Raw genomic sequence first — 15,053 nt, 5'->3', positions numbered from 1 at the left:
GTGGATTTTACTGGATGGAATACAAAATTTATCCATATGACCAGATTCCAATTGCAATTTTTAAGTTGCAACAATTAAGAAACAAAGTTTTAACTTTGAAGAAATTACTATTGTCAACTACTAACAAAGTATTAAAAATAAATATCTGCCTTTACCCGAAATGCTATTCAGATACACTTTCTTTTTCCAACTACATATTTTTGCAAAGTTAAATTTCTTCCTATCCTTCAACCGAAATAATGCATCACAACACACTAGGTACAGAAGCATATGTGAGAAATCAGTTAAAGTAGACATTAGATATTTGCAAATAAAAAATGTAAACCAACACCCACATTTTTGCTAAACTTTCTTTTATTTTGGCAAATAGAGTTACTTTTTCTGTAAAAAATTATGTTAACATGTAATGGGCTTATTCTTTTTAATGACTAATAAATACATAGTTTTAGATTTTCCCACTTTGAATTTCTAAGAAGGCAAATACTGGTCAATGGAAAGCTTATAAGCAATAGCTCTTTGGGATCCTCAGTAATTTTTAGATGTATAAATGCTCCTGGCTCCCAAAACTCTGAGAACTGCTGCCTGAAGAATTGAGTTTCTTGTGGACTGTACTGGTCTGTTCAAACAGGTGCTAAGTCAAGTGCAAGTACCCAAAGAATTATGCAAGAAAACAAGAAAGTAGCCAGTTTTGGAGAGACAGCATTGAAGCTGTTGAGATTCCACATGGAGGATCATTCCCATGGAAATTCCTGTGGGTTTCTGGAGAATCGTTTGTGAGACCAATGTACATGACCCCCAGATAGAAGGATCAGGAACTTTAAAGCTGTCTCTAATCATTGTTTTCCCTTTTATTAATAATATGATACTTTCAGAGGAGCCAGAATGGCTTCCTGGAGAGAGAGAGAGAGAGAGAGAGAGAGAGAGAGAGAGAGAGAGAGAGAGAGACTGACTTTGCCAATTTGACTTTTACCTAAATAATAATGACTTGGAGTACATTCAGCTATTTGTAGAAAAGAACCATTTTTAGAAGGATGAAACAGTTGTAATGTCTCTCAGGTGAAATCCATGATGAAGAATCCTTTTTAATTTCATCTGCTGGCCATATTGTTAAGTTGATCTTCAAAAAGCATGTTGTTGCTAAAAGGGGGAAAAAGAATTGATGACTTAATTTCTAAATTTAAAACCTGTCATTTAAATGAATCACAATGAAACGGTTTGATTTTTAAATGAAGTCTCCATCCGCAGTCTCCTGGCATCCCTCCCAGCCAAGCACGCAGCTCCCACTTGAGTGTCCAGGAAGATGTCTCTCTGGCTCTCATTATTCAGATGCTAAGACGTTAGGGTGGCCTCAGAAGGGTCATTCTGATTTAACCTAATTAAATAGTTTAGAGTTCTGGAGGATCTGTCATCAGTGAATTAACTTTAGAAATGCTGAGACTAAGGGAAATATTACTTGATTCCTTGTCGTTGGGAAGGTGTTTAAAGGACCCAGAGACAAAACAGTTCCGTTGTGATGTTATGGTGATTGAATGTGTGTTTCCATTTCCTATACCTATAATGTCCCCGAGGCCCTGATAGTTTCCCTACTCTTATTGACTTAGCCTTCTTCTTTCTCTTTTTTTTGTCTTTTTTTTTTCTTTAATTCCTTCCGATTTTTACTAGCTAAGTCAGAGCCCTTATAACTCTACATTTGCCACTTTCTAGGGGAATACTTCAGCAGTCTTATCCATCTATCCAATAGGTCCTCCTGCCTAGCCCCTCTCCTACCTCCCCTACACCGCCTGACTCACCCCTGTGGGACACAGCTTCAGTCTGGCCTACCCGTCTTGCTTGGCTGACCTGTCCCTTTCATTTCACGTCATAAAAAAAAAAATCTGGAAATAACTGTTTGAAAGCGAAATAACCTGAATACATTTTAAGTACTTTTTAAATACGTTTATGAAGTAACTGATCTATTGCTTTATGTGTAGCTTTAAACATCTTCCTGACATTGAAGACACAGGACAATAGTAAATGAGAATAAAATTATTTGCTTTCTGTTTGATATAATCATTCACCTTTGGACTGACTTTGCAGAAAAACTTAGCATCTTTACACCAGGTTGTCACTTTTTTTTTTTTTTTTTTCTGTGAATTTTGCTCTTTAAGCAGATTTTATTTTATTTTTTTTCCTTTTTTTTTCCTTTTTTTTATTGTAAACAAATGGGATACATGTTGTTTCTCTGTTTGTACTTGGCGTAAAGGTATACCATTTGTGTAATCATAAATTTACATAGGGTAATGTTGTTTGATTCATTCTGTTATTTTTTCGGTTGTCACTTTAAAAAGAAAATACCTAAACTTAAAATATAGTATGTCTTGAATAACAACTTTTTTTTTCTTTCTTCATTTTTGGTACTGGAGATTGAACCCAGTGGCACTTAACCATGGAGCCACATCCCCAGCCCTTTTGTTTTTTATATATTTGATTTAGAGACAGGGTCTTGCTGAGTTGCTTGGGGCCTCACTAAGTTGCTGGAGCTGGCTTTGAACTTGCGATCCTCCTGTCTCAGCCTCCTGAGCTGCTGGGATCATAAACATGTACCACCATACCTAGCTGAATAATAACTTTTCTTAAGAAAATATACTCTTTGCTAATTACAGTATTTTTACTTTCAGAGAGATTCTAATAGGACATGTTTTCTTTTTTCATTTGTTTCACTACAATTTTCAGAGACTCTAATTTGAATGAAATAGGACTGAAAGAATTTTAAAACTTCCCTTTTAAGTAAGGTTCAGATTTGAGGTTGTTTTTCTCCAGCTCTTTTGTAAGAATATGCAAGTGCCTTTGGCCATCAGTCGCTCTACTGCGGGGGGTGCCTGGTGGGTGCTAGGGCACATGGCTCTGTCCTGCCCTTCCAAATGAAAGTTCTCCTGCCATGACCGCCCTCCCTCTGGGGCTGCTGTTTGCTCGATTTCATGTCCCACCCTGTGCCCACCTTGAGGACAGCCCCGGTGCTATGACTACTGTGACGACGAAGTACAAGGTCCTGGCCCCTTCCCTCAAGTCAGGGCCAGGCTAAGGAGCCCTCCCAGCTCCAGAGCACCCTGGAGGCTGGGTCAAAGCCCAGCCATGCCAAGCCAGCGACCTTCACTTCATCACATGTGTTCCCAGGCATGCTCCCAATAAACCCTCTGCCCCCAAACGTCCATCTCAGATTCTACTGCTCCAGGGATGCTCCTGAGACAGTAGTTTTGAGAACCTGCTGCCATTTTAGAGATTTCCTGGGGAAACACTATGAACTATCTACTTGAGATCTTGTCTTAGTGATTTCTTAGGAAGTCAGAATTAGCTAGAAGCATCTTACTGGAAAATCTTCCCCAAACACACCTGTACCCCTTCCTTCAGGCCTCAATTGAGCCACCACTACAAGACCTTCAGAATCAAAACCCTTATAAGCCATGTTTCTCCTTTTCCAGAAAGGTGGAAATGTGCAGGCAAAATCAATGTGTCTTTCAGAGGGTCACAGACCACCCACACCCTGGGAAAAAAATGCACAACCATACACAATTTTGAGCATAATGAATTCCCCCAAGAAGCCTAAGGGTCCTGATATCAGTACTGTTGATTTATATTGAAGGCAATAAGAATTTATAGTCTCAAATCCATTGTTCTCAATATAGGAAACAAAGAGAAGGTTTGAAAAAGTACACTAAAATGTCCTCATTCTCCCTATGATTTCATCAATAGATTTTTTTATTATTTTTTTATTTATCTTTTAATTTTTTACAGACTGCATTTTGATTCATTGTACACAAATGGGGTACATCATTTCATTTCTATTGTACATGATGTAGATTCACACCATTCGTGTAATCATACATGTATATAGGATAATGATGTCTGTCTCATTCCACCATTTTTCATACCCCCCTCCCTCTCATTTCCTTCTACATAATCTAAAGTTCCCCCATTCTTCTCTCACTCCCAACTCCCCCACCCCTCATCAATAGATTTTGAATAACCCAATAGCAGACTCAACTTACATTTTCCAGAGTGATAGTTGCAATATTTGAACTTGTCCTTTGACGATATCTCTTCCGGGTACAGTAGACGCTGATGAAGGTGACCATCAGCATCAGGACAAACACAGCAGAGGTGGAAGAAACAGCAATGACAATGGTGTCACGGGTTGAACCTCTCTTCTCACATCTTTCTCCCCTGTACCACCAGTCTTGCCCAGAGGGACACCTATATACGGTAAAGTGGCTTGGAGTTAGGCGTTGATATTTAACTCTGAAAATCTTCCCCATCAAATGTGTTGATGGACTTTAGACTATTGGGTCACCAATAAGTCATTGACATATGAACAGCTTCACCCATTCTGGACTGGAAGGAGATGTTAGGCCCCAGGAGGCCAGGCAGGAGCAATGGAAAGGAAAAATGGAATCATTCCTAATCTGATACCAACTGAGAGGTAGCAAAGGGAGGTTGCACAGGCAATAAAGTTTCTCCACCTTCTAGCTTTACACCATGGTCAGGGTCTTCTCAGAACTTCAGTAACTTCATCTAGAAAATGGGGATGGACATACTTAAAAAGGACCAGACTATCATGAAGAGCTGACAAGTGAGGAGTTAACAAGTAACTTATGAAGAAATTTTTTTTAGGCAAGTTGAATGTAAATTGCCTTTTTTTTTTAATTTTGCAGGAGGCTGGAAATTGAACCCAGAGCTCTGAGCATGCTAAGCATGCATTCTTGCATTCTTTAAAAAAAAAAATAAATTTACTGGTTCTTTTTAGTTATACATAACATATACATAACAATAGGATTCACTTTGACATAATTATAAAAGCATGGAATACAATTTGTTGCTTTTTTTCATAAAGTTTTATTGTCCTTATAGCTATCCAAAGTCTCAAATAGAGTGCAAAAGACTAAATATTCTATGAGTAGCTTTGAGAGGAGAATTGGCAAATTTCACTTGTATGAACTATCAGCATTAATCCTATGTTATAACAAGAAGGGGTCTCTCAAAAAAAAAGAGGGTCTTTCTTCCCAGGGCCCCCTTACCTGCACTCAGCTTTGCCATCTTGGGTGGTGCAGATGCCACCATTCTCACATGTGACTACTGAGCAGAGGTCATTGACGACAGAGGTCGGAATTGGCTGATTCTGTGTAGAATCGAGGTAAGATAGGTCTAAGAGGGGCAACAGGAGAGCGAAAGGGTGATCAGCATGGGTCTGAATAATGGTTAGGCCCTGAAGTCTCAAAATAGATGTTCAGGCTTCAGCCTTGAGAGGCATTTAGAGAATTTGATGAGTAGAATAAGGGAAACCAGGCAAGCCGTTGGGGCTACCACTTAACCACACGCTGCCTGGGCTGTCAGAGCTGAGTGGCTGGAGCCCTTGTCGACAACCCTCTGAAGACAGGTGAGAAAACCAAAGCTTAGAAATGTAAAGCGGTTAAGGACCTTACCCAGTCATGGGACTCCTGCTCGGAAAAGTAAGAGGCAAAGGCTTCAAGCAAGACACGGTGCCATGTTCTGTGCATTGCTTTTGTTACCTCTGACCCAAATAGCATCAAATGAAGTTACCATGTGACTTCTCTCTTTACCAGTGTTTTTTCTGAATAGCTTTTTCCAAGAAATATCATCTAGATTTATTCCAGTGAATGCTGCAGTTTAGATTTCATGGGTTCTAATTGTACCACCTCTCATCATGATGCAGTCTGACTTACTGAGACACAAGTGAGTCTTTGATAGTAGACGAGTTAAAATCCTACACATCAAACATGGAAACCACCAGTATTGCTGGAAAATGTCATTATTGACTGCCATGAGTAAAAAATGTAAAAGACAATAGACTATCATGATTACTGCCAGGATACATGTGTGTACATGTGTTCTCATGTATGCATGTGCATATGTGTATCAGATAACAAGATGGTTCATTTACAGATTAATTTCATGTGCTTGTCTATTTTTAGTTTATAAATTATAGGGAATATTATATTAGTTTATATATTATAGGGAATATTATCTGTATCCTAACATTTCTAAAGAAGTCATTCAGTCTAAAGCTTTCCACTTTTGGAATCCTCCAGTCTAAGCATCTCCACCATGTGATAGTAACTGAATTCTTTATCATAGAACTTTTGTTGTTTCAAATTCAATAATTTTCATGTTGTTATGATTCATACCCAAAAAGAAACCTCACTTGTGCCCATTTCCTCCAATATCCTATAATATGCCTAAAAATGAAACCCAGAAGAGCACCATAAATAGCCAATGGCCACGATACCCACAAAAAATTAACTTGAATAAAAGAACTTTTATTGATATACCTTCTATTGTCAGTAGGATATAAATATCATCTCCTTTTATAAAATCTCTGCTGTTCAGCCTCTGCTGGGTTATGAAGCCTTTGCTCCCGAAGCCTCTGCTTCTGAAATAGGGAGTTCCATTAGGGTAGAGAGCCAATGTTCCCACTCTAGAAGGCCTGTCCCAAAGATAGCTTCCATCATCTGAAAAAGCAATTTATATTAATGGATTGAGTTTAGCATCAGCATGGCTTTTGGTGGTAGGAAAGAACAGGCAATGTAAAACACAATTAGGATGGGGCCCAAATAATTAAATGATGCTATTGACCTGTGATGTATTCCCTGGCAAGCCCCCGGAGCTTATTCATTTATTTTGTCCCAAAGGAAATGAGATTGCCGGGCAGGGAGGGCCCTGCTCTAGACTGTGAGTGGAGAGGGACCAAAAGTCCCCTAGGCGGGGATTGCACACCTATGCTTACTGGCTGGTACAGAAACCCTTCCGTCCCTTAGAACCATTTCTCAGTGGCCTTCTGAGTTACAGATCATCCTTTTTAACTGAGTTAAAGTAATAGGTTGCTGAGAGAGTTTTCAATATTAGCATAGAATAAATTATCTCATTTACTAAATTATTCACCTAACAGAGCAAAGTCCTTCTGAAACAAGAAGCACAGATCCCAAGAAAAGGTGAGGATCCAGCAAAACTGAGTCATTTTCAATGTCATTTTGGGAGAAAAATTTAAGGAAAGAATGAAAAAATTCTAAACGTCAAGGTCCTAGAATGCCCTTCATGAGCATTACTTTCCTATCGGAGTAAGTTGCTTATTCTTTCCTGTCATTCGATCCATCCTTTTGGTTTATAAAATTGAAAATTTGGCAACAATATTTAGCTTGCCATAATTCTATTTTTTCCTTTATCATGTTTCCAGAGACAAAGGAGTATTACAATTAGAAGGGTGATCATGGCTTTCTGGGCACTGTTTCTTTTTGAGGCTGGAAAGATGCGGAAAGATGTCACTACTAGCAAATCCTCCAGAATTCTGCAATAAGAAGTTACAATCATTTCCACACCCTTCCCACCAACACTCCAGTACCCACCCAAGATCTTCCTCCCAATCAAAATCACCCACATTCCAAGAGCTGAATTGTTCTTGACAACCCCAGCGGCATGACCAAGGCATTATGGGCTGGGGGAACTCAACATCTGAGGGATGCTGCATACCAAGATCTTGCAATAGCCTTCCATCCTTGATCTGTACTTATACTCATAACAAATTTATTGGAGAATTACTGCCCTGCTTTCTCAGCTGAGGACATTGAGAATCCAAAACATTATTTGCTCAAGGTCACATAGCTAATGAAAAGCAAACCTTGGATTTGCACCCAGGCACATTATACTAAAAACAACACTCCTTGAACAACATGGAATTCGAGGATGGTCATCAATTCTCAGGTATACAGTTAATATCTTCCCTGTTTGTCAGTGTCCTTGCTGATATTCTTAGGAGTCTCCTGCTTTGGAGACTCTGTCCTCAACTGATTAAAAAAAAATATTGCCCGTAAATATCTCCTGTTCTTAAGATTTGGGGCTCAAAATTCCCAAGGTAACCAATTGTGCAATCTCTTATTCCCAAATCATCTGTCCCTCCTAGAGTAATAATTGTGTATTAGCAATAAAGAAAATGAGCCACGAACCAATGGTCAGAAAAGGGTCTGTAGTTATACTCAGCTGGTTGGACATACGCTGTCGAATGTCAGGATTTTGATCCAAGAGTGTCACTGTGACTTGTTGCCAAGGACATGGCCACTGTAATTTATTGTCATTGTCTCCAGAGATCAAGTGGAAAAATACTCCTGTATCGGCCTGTGGTTTTAGAGTCAACTGAATCTGAAAAGCATAACCTTTAGGAGAATAAAATGGAGGGCTAAGTAGACGTGAAGTTCTGTTGGCAATGGCCTGTTTGAATTTCCGTACGTGCCAGACATGATGAGGGCAGTGTGTTTCCGAAAGATTGATGTCATCAATAGACAGACCACCCGAGGATGCACCAGAGCCTCTGAAACCTTCAAACACCAGTTTAAATTTGTTTCTCATTCTCAGTGTTACATAGTAAAGTTGCCAGTTCCCAGTGGGTATTTCTGGAAAAAAAAAAAAAAAAAAGGTCATTATTTCCAAGACAAAGGACTATGCATCACATGCAAATGAACATTAGAGTTCTAACCTTCATAGACAAATGATCATCCAAGAGGTATTGCTTCCTACAGATCAGAGGTATGATCTCACTTTTCCAGCCCAGGATTTTGAGATACTTCTGTGGAGGTCACACTGTTCTCTGGAACATCTGAATGCATATATAGTTGTTTCTCAGAGGGTCACTCTTTGCCAGAGATTGGCAAGCAAGCAATAGTGTGTGACTCATGAGTTCTCCATGCCCAACTTATGAGTTACCTGCCACCCTTTGGTAGCTAACAGTCAAGCGAGCCTGATATTCAACACCTGTACCCATGACTCTGTGATACTCAGTCAAAGCCTTCTTTAACATTTTTATAGTTTGATTGGTATACCTCTTTTACATGCACAATTTGCAATCAACTTTTTAGCAGTATTAAATAGAGATATACCAAACCCGAGAAGATTCATTCTATTAACTACTCCTCAGACCACTTACTAGTGACTCAATTTTGAAGGTATTTATCTGATATTTGGTATATCACTTCTTGTCTCCCAACCTGCAATTCCTTCTCAACCCTCATCTTGTACCCCTAGCTAATTCTTAAGAGCCCTTTGTGCTGTTTATCAATGATCCACTCACAGATTGCTAAGGGGAAGGAGTTCCCTTCAACCTGGAGAGTGATATCTACATATATTAATATTTATATTTTTATTTGTATACATATTAATATATAACATATATTTGTATTGGCATATATGAGACTTCTATACATGATTTTCATATCTATAATATATAATATATATTATATATTATATAATATATATAATATATATAATTTCATATATGATGTGTATGCATACTGTGTACATATTGTTATTGAGATTAAGAACCTCACTGTTCATAGGTGTTCACAAAGAAAAACAGCATCTGTATTTCAGATTGTTTCTCATTGTTAAACAGAGGGCGGAAATGACATAATATAAGCATAATGTAGATCCATTTCATAGTAAGTTTTACTCAGTTCATCAAACCGAGAGGTCAACCTAGAGAGCACACAGTAATCTGTTTGCCAGTCCACGTTCTTCCCTTCCTGTGCCTTCCCCAGGGAACCATCCTGGCCATCTGCTTTAACAGGTGGTCAAATCAAGGCATCTCTCTGGCACATGGCTGGGTTGAAGGATGAGCATCCACTCTCCACTCAGGAATTGCTCCAGCGGTTGCATTTAGTTCAAGTGATAACACTCAGAGTCTGTGGTTGGCATTTATTTTTTAAGCTGGAAATTAGAGGAGTCCCTTTTCCAGTCAAGTGGCACATGTGGTATGAACTAATCTGGGAAGCTAAACAGCCTAAGTCTCAGTGTATTAACAAAGCCATTCGTCCCCAGCAATGTTCAGGGACAGGTCCAGGGGTCCCTGCTGCCAGCTCCTCCCTCATCTATTCCGTAGGTCAGTTACAGTGAACTAGCAACCCTTCCCATTGCTTACACTAGTTCTCATTGTACTGTTATTACTTGCCAAGACCGAACTGCACAGTTCCAGAGACTGAGCTATGTTTCTTGAGTGTCACATCATACAGCAGAGGACCCAGGCACAGAGGCACACACCTGTAATCCCAGCAACTCAGGAGGCTGAGGCAGGAGGATTACAGGTTCAAGGTCAGCCTCAGCAATTTAGCTAGGCCCTAAGCAACTTAGTGAGACCCTGTCTCAAAATAAAACATAAAAAGGGTTGGGGATGTGACTCAGTGCTTATGCACCCCTCTGTTCAATCCCCAGTACCCATTTTTTTAAAATTAAAATATAGCAAAGAAATCTCCCTTTGGCTTCCTTATGAAACAAGGATCAAGTTCTAGTCAAAACCTAGTAGCTGCGGTTGTGGCTCAGTGGTAAAGCACTTGCTTAGAACACGTGAGGCACTGGATTTGATCCTCAGCACCACATAAAAATAAAATAAAGGTATTGCGTCCACCTACAACTAAAAAATTCACATTTAAAAAAAAAAAGTACTGAGTCAGGGTCGTTAAGTGCCCCTGGGTTCAATCCCTGGTACCAAAAAAAGTAGTGAATCAGTAGCCTCTGCCCTATTAAGTTGCTGCATTAAATTTAAAAAGAGAGAAACTGCCTCACTCTTAACCCCCAAAATAAGAATATTAGTATTTACCTTTTATTTGTTTCACAAGGTTCAAATGGCCATTCACACCGTTTGCAGAATAATTTCTGATGTAGATGTTCAGGAGGTTACCTTCACTTCCACTGTTATGCAAATAAAATTCCAGGCACTGAAATCCTCTTTTAGGGTACAGTGTTCTAGATTCCAGCACTGCTGTGCCCCCCACATTTACAGAGCTACTGTCAAAATGCATGAAGAAACCAGAACCTGGTATGAGGACAAAAGAATTGAGAGAAAACAGATGCTGGGTAGAGGAATGCAGGTTTGTTAATAGTGATGTTAGTTAGGTTAGGTCCAACTAGTATCAGTAGGTAAATCCCAAGGGAGAAACTTCAGGAGCCTAAACTATTTCTCTAGCACTTAGAACACTAACTGATTGACATAACAGAACACAACCCAAATCTAATTATTTACAAAATATTTACCATAGTAGCAGTTTGCTTATGGGCACTGATCTTTACTCACCTTTGTTTGCTATGAGCTGTAACAATAAAGCAAGCTTATGTATCAAACACTAATTAAAAACAAAATCCAACATAAGGCTTCAGGTCATGCCTAAGAAGCAGGATCAAAAGACAGATGTTCTGCAAGGAGCATCCTTCAAGCATTCAGCTTGAAGTCCAGCTGTAAGTGGGAGCAGTTACCATCAGTAAGACAGCTCAGAGAGTTACCCTTCCTCTTGGAATGTGAAAAAGAGGAATGGAAATTAAATTCAAAGTAGGACTTGATTCCTCAGAAAACTTGGAATGGAGCCACCAATTGACCCAGTTATTTCACTCCTCGGCATATACCCAAAAGATTTAAAATCAGCATACTACAGTGATGTGGCCACATCAGTGTTTAGAGCAGCTCAGTTCACATCGCTAAGGTATGGAATCAACCTAGGTGCCCTTCAACAGATGAATGGATAAAGAAAATGTGGTATGTATACACAACGTAATATTACTCAACCTTGAAGAAGAAAGAGATTATGGCATCTGTCAGAAAATGGATGGAACTGGAGACTAACCATGCTAAGTGAAATAAGCCAATCTCCAAAAACCAAAAGTCCACTGTTCTCTCTGATATGTAGATGCTGTCACAACAGATGGGAGTAGGGAAAGCGTAGAGGTTCACTCTCTTGGAGGGGGGCAGTGATGGGTGATGGCAACAGGAAAGACAGTATAATGAATGTGACATAACCTATGTTCATATATGAACACACAATCAGTGTAACTCCACATCATGACAACCACAAGAATGGGAAGTTATATACTCCATGTATGTATGATATGTCAAAATACATTCTACTGTCATGTATAACTAAAAAGAACAAATAATTTTTTTTAAAAAAAGCAGGACTTGACAATCAACAAACATATGAAAAAATGTTCACCATCTTTCGTAATAAGAGAAATGCAAATCAAAACTACACTAAGATTCCATCTCACCCCAATTAGAATGGGGTTTATCAAGAATACAAGCAACAAAAGGTGTTGGAGAGGATGTGGGGAAAAAGGTACACTCATACATTGCTGGTGGGGATGCAAATTAGTGCAGCCACTCTGGAAAGCAGTGTGGAGATTCCTTAGAAAACTTGAATGGACCCACCATTTAACCCAGCTATCCCACTCCTTGGCCTATACCCAAAGGACTTAAAATCAGCATACTACAGAGATACAGCCACATCAATGTTCATAGCTGCTCAATTCACAATAGCCAGATTGTGGAATCAACCTAGATGCCCTTCAATTGATGAATGGATAAAGAAACTGTGGTATATATATATACAATGGAATATTACTCCGCCATGAAGTAAAATTATGGCATTTGCAGGCAAATGGATGAAATTGGAGAATATCATGCTAAGTGAGATAAGCCAATCTCAAAAAACCAAAGGACAAATGATCTCGCTGATAAGCGGATGATGGCACATAATGAGGGGTGGGATGGGGGCAAGAATGGAGGAAGGAGGGACTGTATAGAGGGAAAAGAGGGGTGGGAGGGGTGGAAGGGGTGGGGGAAGGAAAAAAATAAGAGAATGAATCAAGCATCATTACCCTATGTAAATGTATGATTACGCAAATGGTATGCTGTTACTCCATGTACAAACAGAAACAACATGTATCCCATTTATTTACAATAAAAATAAATTTAAAAAATAAAAAAAATTTTTAAAAAGCAGGGCTTGAAATCCAGGTAGGTAGAGAGCCATAGTATCTGTGTGTCCTCAGGCTAATTCAAGGTACAGCTGCAAGTGCTTCTGGAGAAGCGAGGCCACTGTGTGTGCAAGAGAGAGAGAGAGAGAGAGGGCCCAGATGGACCAGAAACCAGGGCTTTGCTGACTTGCCCTTAAAAAAAAAAAAAAAAAAAAAAAAAGTCAAGTTCTGACAAAGAAAGAAAAGGAAGGAGCGAGGGAGGGAAAAGGAAAAGAAAGGAAGAATTCAATTTTCAGAAGATATTAGGAGTCTGGCAACCATCAGGTGAGATCCACATTTTTATTTTTTATTTTTTTTTTAGTTTTCTTTTTAGTTGTCGATGGACCTTTATTTTATTTATTTATATGTGGTGCTGAGGATGGAACCCAGTGCCTCCTCACACATGCTAGGCAAGCGCTCTACCACGGAGCCACAACCCAGCCCACATATTAATGTTTAAAATGTGATCTTCACAATGAAAAGGTTGGAAATCATAAGTAGACTCAGAATTTCAAAGACCCCTCTCAGCTCTTTGCTTCCAGCATGTGTAATACTCAACCTCTTAAATCATCTCTAATGGACAATAGAGCTAATAATTCTGGTCTGGATATATATCCATTTTCTTAATCTCATTTCAAGTACTTGTTCTCACTATATGTAAGTGCTGTATTCTGAATATGTCCCAGAGTTCATGTGTTGGAAATGATTTTCAAATACATATGTTGACGGCATTTGGAGGCGGGGCCTTTGGGAGGTAATTATGATTATAAGAAGTCATGAGAGTGGGCCTCCATCATGGCATTAGTGGTTTTATGAGAGGAAAACAACCTGAGCTGGCACACTTGCTCTGTCTCACCACGTGTTGCCTTCTGCCATGTTGTGATGCAGTAGGAAGGCCCTCACCAGATGCTGAGCAGATGCTACACCCTGCTCTTGGACTTCCCAGACTCCAGAACTGTAAGACACTAATTTCTTTAATTAATAATTTACCCAGTTTCAGGTACTCAGTTATAGCAACAGAAAAACAAACTGAAAAAAGCACAGTGTTGGAATTTAAATACAGTTCTAGAAGCAGTTCATGGAAGAGACAACATTAGGCATCCTTTCTCTTAGTACAGATATTAGTTCACAAAACCAGGAAGAAAATACAGTGACGCAGGTCTGAGTGATTACTCTCTGTTCCCCGGTCTGGTTTCTTCTTCCCCTTTTACTCCCTTCCTCCCAGTCTAATTCCCTCTGGTCTATTTAATATTGCTACCCACTATCCATATGGGTTAATAAGAAAATTAAAAGGAAAAACACTTTTTTTCATGATTAAAGACTTTAACCCCCATGTAGATCATCTGAGCTACCAAGCAATGGCTCTAAGGTCTAAAGTCCATGTTCACATATTTGCTACCAGAAATGAGCAAATTAATTAAAATTTGGTACTTGCAGCCAAATGACTATTTAACTTGAAAAAAATTAAAATGGAAACGGATACTCACCTGAATAAAATTAAATAAATTTTGCTTTCTATCCTCATTTTATATATTTTTATAATAGAAACATGTAATCTTACCTAGCTACTATTCTGAAATTGAGTGATTTAGCCCAGTGTTGTCCATTAGAAAGAACCTCTTATATTCTGCAAGCTGCTAGAAAACACCACCACTACTCTGGAGATAAAACTCCTAGGAGGCATAGTCCCCTCCTGCTCTGGACACACATGGGTAGAGCCCTTACAGAGCCCAGCTCTGATTCATAGAAAGAAAAAAATCCTCAGAATAAAAGCAAAGATAATACCCATGTCCTTATAATGTACAAGGCCTATTCCTTTGTAGCAAACAAATGTTATCAATAATAATTCTGACAGAAATGAAAGATAAAAGCCCAGTGTTTCATAGAAAAAGAAAAGGTGGGAGCCACTGAGCATAAAATCCAGAAGTCCCTCAGTCCTGTTACCTTTACACTTTCCCATGTCAGAATGATCATACTGTGGACCACCAGGAATCTGTGAAACCCGCTGCCAGTCAGTACTATCTCTTGTACTTTGTATCATTCCACATACGTTTTCCAGTTCAAAACTGCATGAGTCCATAAAACTCAAGGAAGAGGCTACAAAAAAAAATTATTAACACAACATCATAATCTAAGTAATAAAAAACTGAGTTTATCATAGAAGTATGAGGAAGGTCGAGAAGGTTGTCAGTGAGGGAAACATCTAGCTGATCTGGGCTGGAGACCCCTCCTCTGTG

At 39.1% G+C, this 15,053-nt stretch overlaps 1 protein-coding gene across 1 annotated transcript in view; it reads right to left on the bottom strand.

The window, feature by feature from the left end:
- Positions 1 to 401: 401 nt before the first annotated feature.
- The window catches only part of Mep1b (meprin A subunit beta), a 39,060-nt gene continuing 24,408 nt past the window's right edge, over positions 402 to 15,053 (bottom strand). Inside the window, exons 10-16 of the mRNA XM_047526222.1 lie at positions 14,761 to 14,913; positions 10,631 to 10,846; positions 7,992 to 8,435; positions 6,324 to 6,503; positions 5,052 to 5,178; positions 4,026 to 4,230; positions 402 to 1,137 (exon numbers count right to left, since the gene is read on the bottom strand). Of these exons, the coding sequence (XP_047382178.1) occupies positions 1,120 to 1,137; positions 4,026 to 4,230; positions 5,052 to 5,178; positions 6,324 to 6,503; positions 7,992 to 8,435; positions 10,631 to 10,846; positions 14,761 to 14,913 (1,343 nt within the window). The 3' untranslated portion in view covers positions 402 to 1,119. The remainder of the gene's footprint in view (positions 1,138 to 4,025; positions 4,231 to 5,051; positions 5,179 to 6,323; positions 6,504 to 7,991; positions 8,436 to 10,630; positions 10,847 to 14,760; positions 14,914 to 15,053) is intronic.

Source organism: Sciurus carolinensis, chromosome 15, assembly GCF_902686445.1.
Source record: "Sciurus carolinensis chromosome 15, mSciCar1.2, whole genome shotgun sequence".
Taxonomy (NCBI): Eukaryota; Metazoa; Chordata; class Mammalia; order Rodentia; family Sciuridae; genus Sciurus; species Sciurus carolinensis.
This window is presented reverse-complemented; position numbering and strand designations above follow the sequence as displayed.